The 20,596-nt window shown below is 38.9% G+C and overlaps 1 protein-coding gene across 1 annotated transcript; it reads left to right on the plus strand.

The window, feature by feature from the left end:
- The first annotated feature begins 786 nt into the window (after positions 1 to 786).
- Positions 787 to 19,514, plus strand: ASRGL1 (asparaginase and isoaspartyl peptidase 1). Its single transcript, XM_010178416.1, has 6 exons — positions 787 to 1,067; positions 4,821 to 4,963; positions 9,732 to 9,886; positions 14,057 to 14,175; positions 16,471 to 16,581; positions 19,163 to 19,514. Exons 1-6 carry the CDS (start codon positions 881 to 883, stop codon positions 19,396 to 19,398), a joined length of 951 nt encoding a protein of 316 aa, XP_010176718.1. The 5' UTR covers positions 787 to 880; the 3' UTR covers positions 19,399 to 19,514.
- The last annotated feature ends 1,082 nt before the right edge of the window (positions 19,515 to 20,596 follow it).

The raw sequence follows: 20,596 nt of genomic DNA on the forward strand, positions 1-20,596 counted from the left end.
GGTGCGAGGGTGCGGGCTGTCAGTAGGGCAGGGCACCGGGAGGCTCTGCCTCAAGGGTTTGCGAGCAGGATGAGGGAAAGGCTGCTGCATTTTGTTCTTTGCAGCCTCCCAAAATAGCTGGCCCCGAGAAACCTGTTTTCATGGGAGAGTTTCCTCTGTGAGGTGCCCTAGATTCCGGTGGGAGATGAGGCTGCTGCTTCTTTGCCCTTTTCTGGAAGCAAAAACATACTAATCACCAAAGCTGTGTAGCAGCACTAACAGCAACGCTGTTTTGCTCACAGGAGGCTCGAGCAGTGACAGCAAACCGTGACTGCTGGGTTTGAACGCCTTGTTTTCCTGCATGAAGTACAAAGTTTTGCAAGAGGTCAGAGGTTTGAAGTCCAGGCAGTAGAACCACTTAAGTTGTTAGGTCAGGTCAGTTGCTTTTCTTTACCTCTGGTTATATTACTGTATTGGAACAATGGAGCTACCCATGTTAAGAGCAATTAGCAGGGTTACTGGGATGCTTGTTTCTGTGCAGCTGGTAATATCACCAGACAGGGTTTGTGCTAAATCATAAGATTGTAGAGTAACTTGGGCTGGAAAGGGCTTTCAGGGGCCACCTGGCCCAGCCTCCTGCTCAAAGCAGGGCTGATCTGAAAGTTCTACCAAGTTGCCTGGGGCCTCCTCCAGTCCAGGCTTGAATTAGCTGCTCCTTCGCTTGAGAACTCAGCTTCCTGAAATTCAGCAGTCAAACTGACCATATCTGTTAACGAACCTCTAGAGAGTTAGATTCTCTCCATGTAGGAGAGAGCACATGCTAAAGAGTCTCCTTTCCAAAACAGGCTAATTAGAAGTAACCTGTGTGCACAGCTGAAAGCCTCAGGAGGAATTTGGCAGGATGAAGCCTGTCATTGTGGTGCATGGTGGAGCTGGCCGGATCTTTAAAGAGCGAGAAGAGGGAAGTCGTGCTGGTGTTGTCAGAGCGGCGCTGCGAGGTTATGGTGTCCTGAAACAGGGAGGCAGTGCCTTAGATGCGGTTGAGGAGGCAGTACGGTCAATGGAAGATGATCCTCATTTTAATGCAGGTAATTTTTCAAGAAAATTAGTGGGTTTAGAATCGTCATGTATTTCAAGTGTTTTGCCCTGGTGCTTCTGAAAATGGTGGCTTGCATTTCCTATGAATTATGCACATTGCAGTGGAATAAATACTGGTCTCACAAAATAGTTTATTTCTCTGTATAATAAAGGAACATACTACCTACTATACTTTCTCATGAATACACTTAGGTTGATCAGTTATTCTTTTCTCATTTTTCAAGGTTTCATACGTGCCATTTCAGTCTTGTGCTGTATTTTCTGCAAATCTCCTCCCATTGCTGTGCTGTGTATTCGGTTTTAAGGCATGGACTCTTTCATGGATGATATGTTTAGTTAACATTCATGTTTAAGGCGCTTGAATATAGCTTGCAGCAATGTTTAAAGCTTAACGCTTGACCTTTGCTATTGCCAGAGGAATACTATTCTTAGGGATTGTAATTTTTTTTCCTCTTAATTAAGGCTTGCAATTAGTGCTTTTGTAAATAATAATACAGAAATGATGCAGTAATTATGAGTCATGAATTTATATAGTAAGAGTTCATAACTGGATTTCCTAACAATTAATGTCAATAGTTCAGTATTTTTCTCCTCTTCGTGTCACCTCAAAGTTATTATTTTGATGAATTTCAGTGAAAATATTTCCTCACCCCCACTAAGGTATGTCAGGAATGAACATGGAAAGAAAGACCTGTCGGTGTTTTAGATAACGTAGCTATTAGTTATGTGCACGCTTAGTTTGCAGAGATTCCCTTGTTCCATCTCATCTTGTTACTGAGAGAGAGGAAGAGCTTTTACTTCATGTGAAACTTTCAGTGTTTTGTTACTGACTTGGGTAGAACATCTTGATTTTTAGAGGATTCAAGCTGAAACTGTGAAGCAGACTTAGAGGTGTGGTGGGTACTGTTATATAATTAACACCAGGGTGGCATTCTCTTACCCAACTTTTACTTTTCTTCCACTGTTCTCTCAATCAGTCACAAGCCTTTAGGACTTTGTTTTGCTCAGGTCAGTAAATCAGTACCTATTTGGCCTTTGGCTCCCTTTGTGCGTCTGGGTTATGTCTCAAAATATCTCTGGTGAGAGAATTTAGATCTGCTATTTTAAAAATGCCATCTACTTCAGGAAAGGAAAAAATCTGCTTCAGGGCAGGAAAAAATTCTGCCCGACATTAGGTGTCTAGTGTTAATGTGGAAGCAACTTCATTACAAATTTAAGCTTAAAGATTGCTTACATCTCTTTCTTAATCATTCTGTGTAAACAATTGTGTACTTTCTTGGTTTCTTACACACTAGTTTGATGTAAATCAAATGTGTAAATCAACATTTTTTAGATGGGTCGTGTATTTTAGCTCAGTGTGACTCTCAGTGATGAAAGTTTACTTCATAATGATCTGTTTAAGCTCATTTATTTAACTTGTACACAACTGTCTGAAGCATGTGGGCACTTATCCTAAGTAGGATCACAGTAACTAGCAATATTCTGTGTTTTGCATACAAGTTATTTTTTAACCTCTGTGTGGGATCTTGCCACTAATGCTGCTTGTTCTGAGCCGTGCTCTTAGTGTGCCATTATTGAACTGACACGTGAAAGCAGTGTATACTCCTCTAAAAATTATTTGAGGATAGGACCTTAGACTCTACCATATCCAATGACTGATACACATTTATAACTTAACATTTTGATTAATGTACAAAGTGCAATATGTGTTTGAAACACACTTTTTCATGGTCTGAGGTCACATTTATCCTCGATAAATATATGTTGAATTTTTTTTGTGTAAAGGTGTTTATTTCAGTTTGTTCTAACAATATTTATACCTTGTTTGTAATATATTGAGTGAGCAATTTTTAGTGAAATTTGCTTAAACTGGACTTGAGCCTTAAGCCCTTGTTCAAGTTTGACTGTGCTAATCTAAATGACAAGTAGTCTGGTAATCACTTACAGATACATCTAATTGTGTTAACACTCATTAGATACAGCTGCTCTCAGTAGTTGTTGAAAATGAGCTGAAAGCTCTGTGAAGAGGGCCCTGATTGGAGTGGCTGTTTGAAACTCACAGTGTGGTATTTATCTTTGTAAAAGAAAAAACAGTCTTACTGTAATATTTTCTAGGAAAACACAGACATTGCTAGCAAGACAACAGTAAAGATTGGGAAGGATAGAAGTAATAATCAAGTCATGTCCTTTTTTGAGTGATAGGGTTTAGCCATGCTGTGTAGATGCATCTTGGTAGAGGGACTCAGAAGCTATACAGTTTTCTAAAACTACCATTTTAGTGACTTGTGCAGCATAATGAAGTCATCAAGTTCTGCATGTGATGAGAAAGTGGCCTTGGTTATATTTCCTTCATGTGATCTCTTTGACTAGCAATATTAACTGACTTGGTGTGAATGGAACAGCCACAGTGATCCTTGCACACTCTGTCCTCAGCCTTTGCAGGACAGATGTATCTATCTGTTACCAGAGGGAATTGGAGTACTACTCTCAGTACCCCTGCTGTGACTTAGGTCTGACGGCAAACACATTTGTTATTTGTATCCCCTAAGATTTTCTGTCTTCTTTTGTCCCTCTGCTTTTTTTCCCTGCCAGACTTTTTTTTTCCAGTGCTGCTGCCTGTGGATACCAGGGCCTCAGAGGCAGGTATTCCCTTTCCATCGTGCTGGAAGGCAGGTGAAAAGACAGTCTGTAACCATAGAAGGAAGGATTCATCCTACCTCAGATGACCTGGAGTTTAGTATCTAGCCTTGCAGTGGTGTGCAGGCTTTCACAGTGCTCAGTGGAATGAGAAAGGGTGGCTGTGCAGCTCTCTAAGGCAAGTGGGATGCATTGCCCTTAGAGGGCTCCCATCTCTACTCACTGTTTTAGCTCTGTAGTGTGCTCAAGTCTTTCTACCTGAGCTACTATGTAAGTCTGTCATGTTTTGGTTTGGGTTTTTTTACTTTTTAAGTTTAGTCTTTTCCATCCTCATTGACAAGGCTTGTGCTCTTGCTCACTTACAACTGATTATTCCCCTGTGGTACAGTTATTGGCATTACTAAAAAAACCCCAAACTTATTTGCATTGTCTCATTTTGTATCTCATTAGTTTTCAATTAGGTTAGTGATAGCACTGATAATTATAGAAGAAAATAACTACCTACATTTTATTACTTTTTTTTTTTTACTTCATTTACTGTTTTTATTTGGTAATGAAGCACTTGTTATTTCAAGCTTTCGTTACAGTGCTGAGTGGACACTTTTATTCTGCTCCATCAATTTTGGCAGTTTCCTAGAGTGCTATGTGACGTTAATCTGTTGGTAGGATTGAACACTGTACTGTTTTGTTGGATGATGTTATATCCTCCTTTGGAAGAACTGTAAAGATAAAATAGTTTTATGTACACTTGAAGTGGTCTGGGGGATAAAGAATTCTGTTCATGATTGTTGTTTTAACTTTCATACCTAGTATATGTTTCTGAATGGGATTGGAAGTGTGTTTTTCATGTTATAAAAATAAAACTAAATTTTGAAGTAGACGTTGTACCCCATGAGACTTCTGTTAATGGTTGGATTTTGTGGTTATACTCAGCAGTGTTTCTGCTGTTTTGTTTGTATTCAGGAGATACTTTCAATAAGTCAGACAACAGACTGGGAAAGAGAGTTTGCTTGATGAGATCTAATAATTGAATCACCTGATGTTTAGCTCTTAATGACTTTCTTCTTTTTCCCCTTCCTCCCTGATTTTTCGTTTTGGTCTTTTAGGCTGTGGATCTGTTCTAAATGAAAAAGGTGAAGTGGAAATGGATGCCATTATCATGGATGGAAAAAATTTAGACTCTGGAGCAGTATCTGCAGTTAAATGTATAGCAAACCCAATAAAACTTGCTCGGCTTGTCATGGAAAAGGTATGCTGAGTATGTCGTTGAATATGAAGCATTTTTTACCCCTTAGAATTCCATCTGGTGTATTGATACACCTCAATGATGATGTTTGTGTTGTGCTTTAAAGCAGGAAAGGAGGGATAAATGGATGGTAGTACTTGGAAACTATGGTTATGACCATGAAGAACTTCTATTTTAAGGGTTTTTGAGAAGTATTTATTAAAAAGGGCATTCTAAGGAAACAAATTCTGCCATGCAATTGGAAGCTCAAGGAGAAATTGACCTGTACCTGTCAATCTCCTGGAGCTCTACAGCTGGTGTTGAAGATTTTAGGGGTTTTTTTGTTCATTTGTTTTTTCAGTGCTTTTATGCTGTCACTGAGTCTTCTGCTTGATCTTGCAAGATAATGAATATCTTGAATAATATACTTGTGACTTTGCATTGACATGACACCGAGTTAAATGACCCAATAATGTATTTGGCCATGTAGCAGTCTTGTGATGTTCTAGGTGGCCTTCTCCATTGTGACCTAAACAGATGGTAGCCTTAGTGCAAAGTCGTGGCCTTCCAGCAGTAGAAGGTATCATTAGCAACCTGTGGTGGTGACAGACTTTCCAAGAGAATCAGACTTATCAGGACAGCACTGTTAGTTTACCTTGTACGTAAAATCAATCCCACCTTCCTCTACTAAGAAATCCCTCTAATATTCTAATATCTGCCACAGCAGACTTCAATTGTTTTCAGAAATGGTGCAACCAGTATGGTTCAGGATGGATTCTTACCATTACGAGGCTGTGACAGTCATCAAAAAGTTTACATTTTTCATCCTGCTAGTGCAGCTGCCCCTTTGTTGAACAGGGTTCATGTTTGCAAAAACACTTCTTTACAAAGAGGATTTTTAATTTTTTTTTTTACTTTTCAAAGTGACTTTTTAGGAAACAAAACATCTTTTGGTGGTCTATTAAGATGACTGAAATATAATTTGTCCTCAACAGCCTCCAAAGAAGATAGGAGTTATTTTTGCCCTTAATTGGAGGATAGTTTTGCTTTTAAAATCAGAACTTTTCACTAAAGTATCTAGTATAAATACTTTTTTAAATGTGTGTAAAATGTTAAAACTTGTGATGAATAAGCTTTTTGTTCCTCCACGTGGGATTTATTCTGTTGTTTAGCTAGAACAATTAAATAAGTATAACTGGTAGACAGCTTCACAAGACCAAAATTTTCATAATTTGAGAATGTAGGTGGAGGGCTGGGGGAGAGATGTCTGCTAGTGTGTTGAGGGGAAGTTGGTTTGTTGGGCTTTTTTCCTGTAAATAACTACTTTCAATGCCCATTGTCCAGTTCATATTCCAGAATCACTGATTTTTTTGTTGTCTTCTCCATGACAAAAAAAAATTTGCCCAGATGCAAAAAATTCTGTGTAGATGACAAAGTTCAAATGCAAATTTTGGCCAAAAATGCTTGATATATCTTGAGATGTGTTTCTACTGCTTCTCCATCAGGTATTGTAAATGGGAATACCAACTGTTGTTATTCTGTTCATCTTGGACAGGAATTTTGGGACAGCAATCCAGGCTGTTTCACAGTACTTTTAGGAGTGTGTTTTATTTTGTTTTACTGTGCATAATTTAAAATGTTTTGAGCTCTGTGGCCCATGGGTAATAAGACTGTAGTTTTCCTGGGGTCCTAAGCATATTAGGATGTTTATTTCCCAGTGGTTTTGAGATGCCTCACTGCCTTAAGGAATTTTGAAAATGCAGCTCCCGAAAACAAACAAACCAAAGAAACCCTCCCCACCTGCTTATAATTGTCTGTATTTCCATGGCTGTTATGGAACAATATGGGCTCCATCTGGTGGTCAGAGTAGCTCTTCTAGATGGTTGTTGGGTGTGTTTATCCTGTGTGCTGTCACATTCCCACTGGGCTCCAGCTTGTCCATATTCATGGGGTAGAGGAAAGGAGGGCACCAGAATAGTTTCCACTCACGATTTGCTATTGAGCACGGCGGCCTCTAGAGATGGAAGGCTTTTGGTATGTTAAGTAATTAATTCAACAAATCCTTGAGAAAGCAGTTATGTTCCTGTTGAATTATTCCTGTTTGTAGTGAACAAAAATGGAGTGATACATTGAAATGGTTTTTTGAATTTTTTTTTTCAAATGGGGCACATAATCCCCCAGAGCTCCAGCGCTTCACTAGATGGGCATCTTGTGAACATCAGAGTGCTGATTCGTTGGTATACATGAACTGTGTATATGTTTTCCCCTACTATATCATCCAGCTCTTTCCATTAGACAAAAGAGATTTTAGCTTAGAACATAGACTTCTCAAGGCAAAGGTACAAATTCTTGCTGTGCTCTGCACACTGCCAGGATTGTTGAAGAGCAGTGATGGTCTGAATTTCAAGCCAACTGCAGAAATGTGGGGGATTTTCCCTTCTCCATTTTCTGTGAAATAAACTAAACTTGCCATCATGTGTTGTTTGTTTGTAAAATCTCTGGAACCCTTCATTATTTTTTTCCTTTTGTATTACTTTGTATAAACATTTCACAGAAAAATTAGGCACCTAAGAAAGTTAGCAAATATATTCATAAAACTGTAGAAGAAAGATGAGACAGAAAAATGTGCTTTTGGGTTGTTTGGCAATGTTCTAGTAGCTCTTCTGATTGACAAGATATGTTGAAGAGCAAAACAAATCAAATTCTTCTTAAAGTACCTTCCTTTCAGTGAGAATTGGAAAAAAACCCCAAACAAACAAAAAAACCCCCACACCAAAAACCCAACAAAACCTGTCATAGAAGCTAATTCCTCTATATGTAAGTATTTCTTGTTTGTACAGCTCAGAAAGGTGGGTATATTATTAGAATTTGAAAAAGTTTTAAGAAATAACTTCAATTTTTTACAATAAAAGTTTATTTTTTTTTAACTTATTTAAACGATGATGTAGAGTTTTAATTGCTGAAGAAAGCAAGTGATGGAGGACGCTGCCTTCTGACACAGATAAAGTCAAAAGAAAAGTTTAAAGTATTTCCTAAAAAATAAAACCAAAAAACCCCCAGAGCACCAAAACCCACAACCGATGTGAAATACTGGTTTGAACACTTTCGGTGGTTTGGTGGCAGGGGCAGAGGGGGGCAGTGTCGCACAAAGAAGTTGTCTTTCCAGGCAGAAGAACAGTTAGAAATAGGTGGGTCTTCTGTTGTCTGGTAACATCACTCAGCCTGTCAGCCTATTGTCTGCTCTTTCACATATATAGAGGGCTTCTTCCTTGTAACCTGTACTCTTGTTCTCTAAAGCGGTACTCTCATGAATTGAGGACTTAATTTGTCAATAAAAGGACATTTAAATTCTCAAACATGTTTGATGTCAAGGCCACCACGTGTGAACGACTGTTTGGGAATGTTTCTGAAGTGTAGTCATGTTTCCTGCTTGTGTGAGCAGCTGAAGGGGTTAGTGCAGAGGCTGTCGTGGGCTGAAGCAGAGCTCGGTGAAGGTAGTTGGGGAAGAGGTTCAGCTCAAATACTTCAAAACAGTGCAGTGCTATGGGCTGGCCATGGTAGGGATTGCTTGTCTTTGCTTTAGAAATCAACAGAAGTTAATGGTTTGCAACATCTTAAGGTCTGAAGCTTTGAGACTGTAAACATCCTGTGGAATGCAGCATGACACAGAAACACCCAGCTTCTGGCACCCTTGCTTCAGGCTGAGAGCAGAGTATGTGCCACTGCCGTCTCCTACTTGACTGTGGCGACCTGCTGCCTCCTGCATCATGTGGTTCTACTTTTTGGACCTCTGCCTTTTGGTACTTGTGTGCTGTGCTGCTGCATGGACATAAAAGCTTGCCTGAAGTTAGATGCTGTGCTCTGAAATGACTCCTTACTGTGTAGTCAGACCACTGCTCCTCCAAAACCTTCCTGGGCTCTGATGAGCAATTAACAGCTGTGTAGTGGTCCAAGAAGTTGATGCTTATTTGTGGACACAGATTGTAAATAAATAAATAAACAATCTGATTTTAGAGCTTCTACTAAAGTATAAAGATTAATGAAATATTTATCTGTCAAGTTTCTCTAGAAATAGGAATTAACCAAGCTGTACAGACTTGGAAGCATGGAATTAACTAAGGTTTTTCACTTAAAATCTGGCTTAAATGCTTTGCTAAATAAAGGAATCAAAATAGGGCTTCCACAGATATTTTTAGAAGAGAGCAAACATTTTTTGTCAAACCTGTGAGAACAATATTCTGTTCTTAAATATGAAATTCTGGGTTTAGAAGAGTATTGGCTAGTTGAAGGAAGTCTTTAAAATAAAATAGTTTAGCTGATGTTAAGAAACATTTTAGTGTATGATGAGATATAGTAACTTCAAACAGAGCAGGAATTTATTTACCATTCTTTCCTTCCGAGTAAAATCCTTCTAGATCTCTTAATTAACTGGACAAAACAGTTAAGTAGTGATTCAGTGATTGACTGGGAACAGTACCAAGAAGTTACATGCAAATTATCAAAAGAGGAAATTTACCAATTTTTCTTTTTCTGTTATAATAAGTATTTAATAGATAAATGCAATTCTCTTATATCAATGGTAAAAGTTTGTATCTGTGTTTTGGAGACCCTAAATTTTTTTTCAGCTAGTGGAAGAGGATATAGGCATAGAAATCTAGAAGGTTTAAAAATAAAACAAAATTTGGCATTTTACCTGTGCAGATACTTCTAAAAACAAAGAGCAGTCATGCAGAACTGCTCAGTACAAGGCAAAACAAGAACTGCCAATGAATCTTCTCCCTGTCGCCTGCAGACGAAGCACATGCTGCTGACTGACCGTGGTGCACAGCTGTTTGCTCAGGCCATGGGTATTCCTGAGACTCCAGGGGAGAAACTCGTAACTGAGAGATCCCGGGAGAGATGGAAGAAGAACCTCGAGCCAGATTCCAACCCTGAAGAGTTTCAGAAGTAAGGGGTTTGTAAAATATATTTTTCTTTTAAATTCAGGTAATTTAGTTTGTGCTATCAGTTAAAAATGAAACAAAGCTGGAAGGCCTGTATTCAGTCTTAAGAATATTTCAGTTCTGAGTGTTACATGGTTTGATGCAGTCTTCACAGTACGTCCTCAGTGAAAGTAAAGAAAAATTATGCTTTCAGTTAATTTGCTCAAGTGTAAGTGACTGGAACAAACTTGAGCAAACTTGTTAATTCTTAAGAAGATTGTCAGTCACTTTGACATAGCATATACCAGGTTTTCTGGTATTAATGGAGAACAAAGCTAGAACTTGTCACTGCTCTTAAAATCACCAGTTAAAGAAGTGCATAGAGCAGCTCTAACAAACAGCAGGCATCACTTTGTATAGTTCTTTTCCACAGAGGTACTGTGATTTTAAGAAATCTGCAGTCTACACTTTAAAATGAGTTGATTAAAAAAAATCAATAAAGCTGATCTTGGCTAAGTAGATGATCAGATTTGTCTTTCAACTGGATTAGGTAGTTAAACGACATCACATTTTGACCAGCAACTCCTTCCGAGTGCTGATGGTGGCTGTTGGTTCGTGTAGGTAGGAATGAAAAAATTGACCGAGTTCAGTGTAGTGGTGGGTGTGAAAAGAGATGCTGCTGGATGGTATTGCACAACAACACAATGAAAGTCACTTAAAAAATAAGCAAGTCTCATAAAAAAGTAGAGAGGAAGGTGTGGTGGATGGGAAAGGAAGGAAAATCATCAGGTGTGAGGAATGTTTTTTATGCCCATGAGGTTGGCGTAATTACTGAATCATTTTGAGCTTCCATTCGTACGTCACTGGTTGTGGTGTAGGAAAACACTGTATTACCTTCCATAAGTGCTGTATTACATGTTGCTCATCTGTCTTGTGAAATAGTAGTAACATGAGAAGCAGAGCTGAAGAGTCTGCAGATCAAAAGGAGGACACTACTTCTGTGGGCACGTTAATTAAAGTCCATGAAATGAGGTTATAAACTACAAGTTATATATTACTTTCAGTAAATTGCTAGAAGGGAAACCAACTTCATGAGGCAAGTGTAAATATGGTCTTGTAAACAAAGTGAAGTTGTTCATGACCATAAGCTCTCAGTCATAGTTTATCTTGTATCCAACAGAAGTTTTCTTTTGAATCATTATATATCCAAGGACTGTGTGGTATTATAATTTATTACAAGGAGTTTTGAGGGTGATGTAGCCCCTACTGCCACTTGGTCTCCTGAATATGTAAGTTGGAACAGCATCTGAGTCTCCATTCATTTTTTATAATTGCTTTTTTTTTTTTTTTCCTTATAACAGTGTTAAGCATCTTCAATTTCAGCATTGTCTTGTTCTGGAATATCTGATAACAGAAGGCTTGCGTATTTCTGAGGGGCGAGATGACTTCTTGTCTCAGCCATGCTGTTCTTTTCCTGACAGCCAGTGCCCGAAACTGCAGCCCAAATTCACAAAGTTGAAAACAGGTCTCTTTTTTTTTTTTTATGCAAGCCTGTTTGTTCCTGTATCACATGTGGAATGTTCTTTTTCCCTGTTATGTCCACAGTGATTATGCAGAAACTTGCCTGAGGCGAACAGGCAGAAGGTGAAGTAGTATTAGTCAGAGGCAACATAATACCAGATCATACTGGGAATTTGAAGGTTGGTGTGTACTTAACTTACAGTCCACTTGTTCTAACAATGTTGGAAACCTTGGGGGTTCACAACTTTCCAAGCAGTTTGTCTCCAGAAGAGAGACCTTTCTCTTCTGCTGGTTAGAAGCCTGCACTCGTTTATGTTAAAAGTCTGTGATTCCATTGCACATACAACATGGCATCTTATACACCTTTAGCTGAGGACAAGGTGTGGTTTGTTTTATTTTCAGTCTCTCACTCCAGAGATTCTGACCATACCCTTGTCATGAATTTGCTGGAGGTTGCCTGATAACCCCACAGAAAGGGGGCTGAGTCTGGCCATAAAGTAGTAGAGGGGCTTCTAGTTCCTCTGTGAATCACAGTGCAAGAGTAACTTGATGAGGTATTAACTAAAAGGACCCTGACAGCAACTGACAGAAAACCCTAATTCTGATGCAGGGCGAAGACACAACATAGCAGATGCTTTATTAGTTGAATGGGGACAGAGAAGTACATGTAACTTCATGGGTACTAGATAATGAAAGATTTAAACAAAAGGGAATAAACAAATCTGAGTGATGCATTCTGTATCCCAGTATATGCAGTACGTAAGAATAATCCTTGATTGAACAAAATAATCACTACTAATAGCATCCTCTGGTGTACTACAGGTACTTGTTGAGATTCTTTCTACTATCACTAACTAGCAATAGATAATCATAATATGATATCTCTACTTAGTTCTGCCTGCCTTGGCAATGTTTCTTGAGTCAACTAGCTATGCAACCGATTGTTTGTATCTTCTTTGCGTTTGTTCTGAAGGTTAACAAAGGAAATGTGACACTGAAGCAATAAAAAGTTTAAAGTGACAGTAAGAAATAGAGTGTAGTTGTCCGTTTGCTGCAGATAAGGTATGTCAGACACTTTCACTTTATTATTTACCGCTGATTGAGCTCTTGTACCTAAACAGGTAGCTGCTGTGTTTGTGGTCTGGGTACTTTCATTTTGCTCACAGTTGCTTAAGGTAAATACATACCTAGGAAAATGTGTATCTGGATGCACCTTTCTTAATTTCTCAGGAGGATGTAGCTTTAGTGGGTTGAAGGGTGCCACATGAGTGTGCAAGGGAGTACTGAATTTACTAATACTCTTTTCAGCAAATCATTTGTAACAGATGGATGGGTGGGAAGCCCATCTGCACCATCATATCAGTTTGAGATGAGGTCCGTCTCCACATAAATGTCAGAGCAGTTTGTAAGGCCTGTGATTCATCAGTCAACTTTGAATTGCTGTGAATGAAGTGTAGGGACTGACAGTATGATATTTTACATAAGCAAGAGGGAAAAGGAAGTTGGTTCTCTGATAAATTGATTGAGGTTTTCATGGTACACAAAGGCTTTGTCTGACTTAATTAACTTAGATTTTAGGGGGTTATGGAGAGACCCTCACCAGTGGTCAGGCAACTTCTGAAGGTATTCCTGTTCCAGTCACTTGTTGGGCAGTTCCTTGGAGGGATTGTTACAAATTCTGTTCCTGTCTGGAGATTTTTTTGGCACACCTTTCCTAGCCAGATACTGTTTTATGTTCCTACATGAATTGCCAAGTTTGGAATATGTGGACACTCAAACTATTGCTTCTCGGTACAACAACTGTTATTACAGTAAGTTACAATAGCCCTTTTTTTCTCTGAGTATGAATACACATGTATATTTTAAACAGCATAGTATATATGACTCTTTTTTGTGCTGAAGAAATAAAGCAGTAGTTGAAACTTGTCTTCAGTGCAAGAAGATTTCTGAGCTGATGTGCAGCTTCAACAGACTCTCCTGGCCAAGTGATTTAAATCTCAAGATTGCTTAGCTACAGAGTACAAAGACAAAAATATCTATTAATGATGCATTGTGAACAATACTAGTTGGAAGGCACATAAATAACCTTTTTTTTAGTGGCATTCAAACATTTAGGGGGATAAGGAAGAGGAAAGAGGAGGAACAGGAAGGAAATGATTCAGTGCATACATAACATTACTCTCCTTTTCTGTATTCACTCATTTGCATGCATTGTCATTAATAATTCCGGTTAACCTCCTGTTGAGACAGTGGAGACAATTCTTACGTCTTTGAGTTGCTGTTTAAAGGAAAGTTGTGTGTCAGGTGTGTCACAGCAAAAAAAACTACTTCAGAACTATGATGGCTAGAAATATTTCTGCCCTGTGTGCTTTTGTTTTGTGGGTTTTTTCCTCCTCACGTTGAAGTTTCCATGCTATGGAGGTAAACAAGTCATGGGAGAGATTAAAAAAAAAAAAAATTAAGTGTTTTCTACTCTATTAAATATAAAGCTATGAGAATTGTTGCATATTGCTTGTTATTTTTGTCATGAGAAGCATGGTAAAAAAGAGCTTTATGATGAGCAGTAATTTTTTTTCAGTAATCTTTTCTTAAAGCTACCTGGAAAATAAATGCAGCATGCTTTGGCAGGTATGCTTTAATTCTACCTAATTTTGTGAACTGTTTTTCTTGGCAGAGACCTTGGAACTGTCGGTGCTGTTGCTATAGACAGTGAAGGAAATGTAGCTTGTGCAACATCCACTGGAGGACTCTCTAATAAACTGATTGGCCGTGTTGGTGACACAGCATGCATAGGTATGGGGTGTGGGGTCTTGCCTCTCATTTCTTGTAGGTATTTCATTTAAAGAAGGGAAAAAAGGGGGGGTGGGGGGGTCGGGGGAAGTATTATTCATTCTCCTTTTCATTAGTGAAATGAAACATAAATACTGGTACATCTGAAATGGAGGTCTGACATTCAAATGTATCAAAGCTCAAGCACCTTAGCACAACGTGGAGATTGCAAGTAAGGATTGGGAGTAGAGGTGTAGTGCTGTCGTTATTATCATCATCCAACATTTTTCTCTCTGGAAAATGGGGATGTAAATTTATTTTTTCTGTCCTTTCCTGAATGCTAACATTTTTTTCCTGTGTTTCTATTCATTCTGATAAAGCTCTACTTCTGTATGTCCATGCGTACAGCTAAGTCAAAAAATGTAGCCTGTTCCATACTAAGATGTCGTTTTCTTGATGCTTAAGGAAGCAGGTGTAATTGTAATTACTCTTTGTGTTAGGAGTGAGCCAGAACTGTAAAATGACTGGCAACTTTGAGTAAATTCCTGTTCTTAGAGAGCCCTGATAAGACTGCCTCAGAGCCTAGTAGATACAGTGTGGAATAAAGGAAATATTTTAAGAGATCTCTTATTCAAGTATAAAGAGACACTTGAAATCTTTTTCCCAGACTTGTTCCTCTCATGGGACAGACTTGCCATTTGATTGCTTCAGGGTTCTACCATACAGTTGGGATTTGGAAAGTATCTTTTTTTTTTTTCTGTAAAACATATTTCATACTCAAAGAGCACTGCTGTTGGCAGTACATGATGATTATGAAACGAATACTTTCTCTTACATCCTAAGTTGATAATATTTTGGTAACCTCTGCATGTTGAGCATGATTTTCAGCTTTGTTTCTGACTGCAAATACCCTTCTCTTACGTAGGTCGTGTTCGGGGCTCCTATAGTGTGGGACATAGGTCTGTGAAGGACAAGTGAAACTGCACTTTTGAGCGTATTGCTTGCAACTTTTGCTCTTGCTAGACATCTGCAGGATGTTATCTGTCCTTTTAAATACTGGAGCCTTTTGAAAGGGTGCTCTGACAGACTGAGTGGGGCAGTGTTTTTCCACATGTAAATCAGGGTCTATTGAAAGGGTATGATCTGGTCAAGAAAGTACAGAAGGGAGGAAACTTTCATTGCTCTTCTATGCCTCTTTCCCCTCCCACAGTACCTTGTTTATAATGCTGTGGTATGCTTCTCCCCTGCTCCTGGGAAATATTTTTCTTAGGAGATGTCCTAGAAACATGAGTGTTGAGCAAGCGGAAGCTTGGTGGAGAACAGGGTGTGGAATGTGCCAGCAAAACAAGGATGGGAGGGGGGAAAAAAAAAAAGAGGTTGGGGGTGGGGGTGAGAGTTCAACCGAAGAAATACTTTGCTTGTGGTGAGGACTTGAAAGATTCTTCAGGGCTACATCATGATGCTTCACTAGAGCCTTGTATCTTCAAATCTCTTATCTTCTTTTGCTCTTGCAGATAAGTGCCCCTCAAACTTTGGTCAATTCACCAAAGTCCTCATGAGATGAGGGGTGACCTCATTAATGTTTATAAATATGTAAAGGGCGAATATCACGAGGATGGAGCCAGGCTCTTCTCAGTGATGCCTAATGGTAGGACAAGGGGCAATGGGTGTGAGCTGGAACACAGGAGGTTCCGCTTAAACTTGAGAAGAAACTTCTTTATGGTGAGGGTGACGGAGCACTGGAACAGGCTGCCCAGGGAGGTTGTGGAGTCTCCTTCTCTGGAGACATTCAAGACCCACCTGGACGCCTTCCTGTGTGATCTCATTTAGGTTCCTGCTCCGGCAGGGGGATTGGACTGGATGATCTTTCGAGGTCCCTTCCAATCCCTAACATTCCGTGATTCTGTGAGATGTTCCTTCCTATCTTCTCAATTGGTAGTGTGTGACCTGGCATTCTGCATCCCGTTGCTGTCTTGCTGCTCTTCAATACACTGTCCCTTGCTGTTCTGGAAAATATTTTTGCCCATCCCTGTGAAGTGTTGGCCTGCTTCTGCTTCTTGTACCACAAGCAGATCACTAATCTTCTAGCTCATAACTTGGCAACTGACTTTGTCCAGCTGTTGTTGATCTTGATCTCTTTCATATATTTTACTTTTCAAACTGAGGCAGAAATGAGAAGGAAGTTAAGTACTGACACTTTGCTCCCAGAAGTGCCAGACCTTTAGGAAGAAATGTTCAGTACCTATTTTGAACAATGCAGATCTTATAAATTCTGTTACAGAATGTTACCTTCTTTTTCTTTTTTTTCCCCCTGAAAAGGAAGTGGAGGTTATGCTGATAACCATTCTGGTGCCACTTCAACCACAGGACATGGGGAGAGCATTATGAAAGTGGTCTTAGCCCGACTGATCCTCTATCACATGGAGCAAGGTATATTCCAAACTTTCTGTAAGCTGAAATGATGAGGACAGGAAACATTGCCTAAAGTACTCTCATCCTAGAACAGTTGTCAGAAGAGTTGCTCCCAGGGCTAAGTGAATGGGTCACCTCTCTTTATACTGAAGTATTAATAAAGCTAAAATAGCCTTACGAGGACAGAAATATCTATGCTGCCTGATATTTAATCATGAAATACATTATTCTCTACTTTGTTTAACTGAAGTTCTATTTAATATTTTTTTTCTCAATTTTGAACTAAAATTTTTGGAACAAAGAAATAGAAAACAAGTAGAAGCAAGGTATTTTTAAGGAAGCAGTAGGGGAGGGCTAGAGAGAGATAATCAGAGCTGAGATAACAGAATATCACCTTTCTAGTAAACTGTAGTGGCTTTTATTTTAACAACTCTGATTATAGCAACAGAAATGCTTTTAAGACATTTTAACCATGATTTACATTTTCATTTTGTTTTGGAAAATGTACTAAACTGACTGGGTGGGTATGTGGTAAACAGCTGACACAGTATGTCTTATGTGACTGTAATATAATCTGACTGTGGGATGACCCTTTGAAGCTTTACCTTCATGAGTTAGTCTGTCATCTAAACCCTTGATTATATTACAGCCTGTAAACATAGCCAGACAACGTACTTGTGTTGCATGCAGTTGAAGAACTATTAATATAGGTACCACCGTTATTTTTAGAAAGCCATAGCTTTTGGGCAGTACAGTGTAACTTGCTTTGAGATCAACCGAACTGGAAACAGTTGGAAAACTTTCAATTTACAGTTTCATTGGAGAAGCAGTAAGTGGAGGGACAAGTAACAGCTGAGAATATTTTTGTTATGCTTTATAGAGCTGTTTGCATATAACGGGTGCATTTCTCTGTAAATCTCTTGGCTAAGATGGTAGTTTCAGCATAAAATACAACCAACAGATTATTTCTCAAAGCTCTCACATGTTATGATCTCCCCTTTCTCTCTATATTATGTCCCTGGCCATTCAATTTGTGAAAGGCCTTCTAAGCTCTATTTAGGCTAAACTGTGTAAACCAGTTTCTTCTCTGGCTTGAAGTTAACTGCATTGCAAAACCGATGCATTGATAGCAGTTATTTGGCTTCTGATAAATCAGTATGAAAGGCAAATGAGGCTCAAATTAAATTTTTTTAAAGAAAAAAGAAAATGAACCCACATGTGTGCATGTTTAATTGGTTTGCACTTGTTCACCCTGCCTGTGCTTGCTCTACCTTCATTCATCCTGCCCCGAAGTATAAATCAGCTGCCAGGAAAATACATCAGCAGTAGACTTCCCCCCTCCCCCTACATTTCCATGAAGGTGCTGAAAACAAACCCTGAAGTTACTACAACTTTTTGTGTCCTTGAAAGGTCAACTGAAGCTGCTTATTTAAGAACTGCTACAGAGCTCTTTCATAATTCTGTTCAGCTGTTCAGTAATTCACATAGTAAATATCTTCTTTTGGACCAATGCTGCAAAATGTACTTTCATGTTTCAGGAGTGAATTGCTTTGCCAGTCTTAACAGCTGTTGGAATCTCGGTCTTACGGTGGCAGCTGTTGTCTTGATGAAAAATCAAACAGTGAAATACTGACCCTTTGAAGTCAGTGCCACTGACTTGAATAGTCACAGTGTCACCCGTAACGTCAGAGAAAGGAGCTTTATCCTGTCAGTCACCAGTGCTGTGAATAATTCTGACTCTGCTGGTTTTGTTAGGTTTTAACTCAAAATTTGCAGGGAAGGCATGAAGGTCAGGTTTTGTTCTGCAACTTAAGCTGCATAACATTACCAATGGTATATATATCTTAGAACAATTAGGCCGAGCCAACTGCACTCCTGAATATATATTCAGACTTGTAGTGAACAAATACACAAAAGTGTGTATGATGTACACAGTAATTTTGATTTATTTGAAAAATATTCCTGTTAATATTAATTAAGTATAGTGAAAGGATTAAGTTGGTTTTCTGGTCCTTTCTCTGAAATCTAGTACATGGAGTCCTCTTCTTGCCGGATACTTTGGGAAGTTTCAGGAGGAGTAAGACTGATGTCTGCTTTTGATAAGTTACAACATGTGAAGTACGTGCTTTGAGCTCCATTGCAGCCAGTGGACTTGGAACATAGATGATAACTGAAATTTTGAATTGTTTTAATGTGGGGTTTGGGTTTTTTTTTCTATTTGTAAATGCTTTAGTCCTAGCTTTGACAAACCTTTGAATGAAAGCTTGCAGATTGGCAAATGGTGGCATAAGAAATGTTGTGTGTTGAACATAGAGTTCATGAGTTAGTCTATATCAAACACTGAAACTGAATTAAAATCTGAAGCTATTTAAATCCTGTCTTTTTAGCAGCACCAGACCGTAGCAGCTATTAGCATCTGTCCAGAGCCTTCCTATAAACAGTTCCTTTGCTACACTGGAAATTTCTTGCTGATTTAGTTGAAGGAGGAATTAGATTTGCCGGCTCCATGGGAGGGGGGTGGGGGGGTGTGAAACTTGAAGGGAATTTTAAAACTTGTTTCAAGACAGATACCGTGAAGTTACCTTGTTCTTCTTTTCAGGAATGTCACCAGAGATGGCTGCTGACACTGCGTTAGACTACATGAAGACACGAGTTGGGGGCTTGGGGGGTGTCATTGTTGTTAGCAATTCAGGAGAGTGGGCAGCAAGGTTCTCCACCAAGCAGATGTCCTGGGCCACTGTAAAGGATGACCAGCTGCATTTTGGGATTTATGCTGGTGAGAAGCATACAAAATCTGTTGATGAAGCACTTAGATCTGAAAGTGAGGGATTCTGAGAATGAAAAATCATCAACTGAGGAAGAATGAACATCTCCAGTTTTTGCTGGAGGACAATGACAGTTGATTTCATCTTTCTGGAAGATCTGTTCTCTCTTGATTGGTTCACAGACATTGCCACATTTACAGTCAAAATGAAATCTGGACATAGTTCTTCAGCAGTCATGCAAATATGTATAATCTTTAATAATACCTCCAAGAAGTCAGGAGATCCTCCTTTTCCAGATAAGAAAGAGACTGGTCAGTAGGTTTCTTAGTTAGCTTGCCTTCATCCTACATTAAAGGGAGCCTGAGTTTTGGTATTAGAGGAACTCCTTTCCATGCCCATTCTCAGAGGCTGCTGCCAGGATGATTTGAGAGATGAATGCTTATTAATTAAAAACTGTATTTGGAAAATTCCATCACTCTCCCGAGTCTTTTAAGCCATCATCCCATGACAGCAAATGCTGTCAGTGAAATACCACCAAACAGCAGCGAAGAGCTAAGACTGCATCATTGCAACAGGCTTCAGGTAACTGTTGAGGGAAATAATGAAGTAAAGAAAGTAACTTTTCTCCAGAGTTGGGAGATCTCACGCTTTCTAAGGAGTCCTATTTTACCCCAGTCATTGGCATCAGACCTACAATTAAAAAAACAATATTTCAAAGTATATGTGAATAGTTAAGAGGAAGGAAATTATTGACTTAATATCCAGGGTAGTAATAAAGAAGGTCACAATTTCAATAAATCAGCAATCTTTACTACTCAGATACAAAGGTGATAGGCACCTTTTAAGTTGAGACAGAGAGACGATGATTAACTGGAAAAATAATTGTATAAAATCGAGCTGTACTAAAATGAATAAAACTGCCTCTTAACAAGCTTCTTGTGTGAAGTCTGAAATGTTTTCTGGAGAGATTCTCTTTTTAAAAAGAGAACTGATGTTCTGCATTACCTCTAATGCAGTTTCTTCATTAAGACTTTGATCTTTAAAAGAAAGAGCAAAATTCATTTTTCCTGTGTTCTGACTTAACTACCTAATTTTTTGTGTTATAACTGTGTAATAACTTTATGGATTTTAGCTGGTGACTAGGTTTCCTCTGCGAACAAATTTGTGTGCTTTAATTGCATGCTATCACACTGTGGAATGTTCCTTTTGCAAGATAACCCAGATAAACATAGCAAAAATCTTAAATCATAGTTTGAAACTACTCATAC

The sequence above is a fragment of the Antrostomus carolinensis genome, unplaced genomic scaffold, assembly GCF_000700745.2.
Source record: "Antrostomus carolinensis isolate BGI_N321 unplaced genomic scaffold, ASM70074v2 scaffold33631, whole genome shotgun sequence".
Taxonomy (NCBI): Eukaryota; Metazoa; Chordata; class Aves; order Caprimulgiformes; family Caprimulgidae; genus Antrostomus; species Antrostomus carolinensis.

What these genes read in the sequence shown, in the direction of transcription:
- ASRGL1 (XM_010178416.1), top strand. Translation starts at nt 881, where the DNA reads ATGAAGCCTGTCATTGTGGTGCATGGTGGAGCTGGCCGGATCTTTAAA. An exon ending in CTCGGCTTGTCATGGAAAAG is followed by an intron (nt 4,964 to 9,731) that starts GTATGCTGAGTA and finishes TGTCGCCTGCAG; the next exon opens with ACGAAGCACATGCTGCTGAC. An exon ending in TGGTGACACAGCATGCATAG is followed by an intron (nt 14,176 to 16,470) that starts GTATGGGGTGTG and finishes CCCCCTGAAAAG; the next exon opens with GAAGTGGAGGTTATGCTGAT.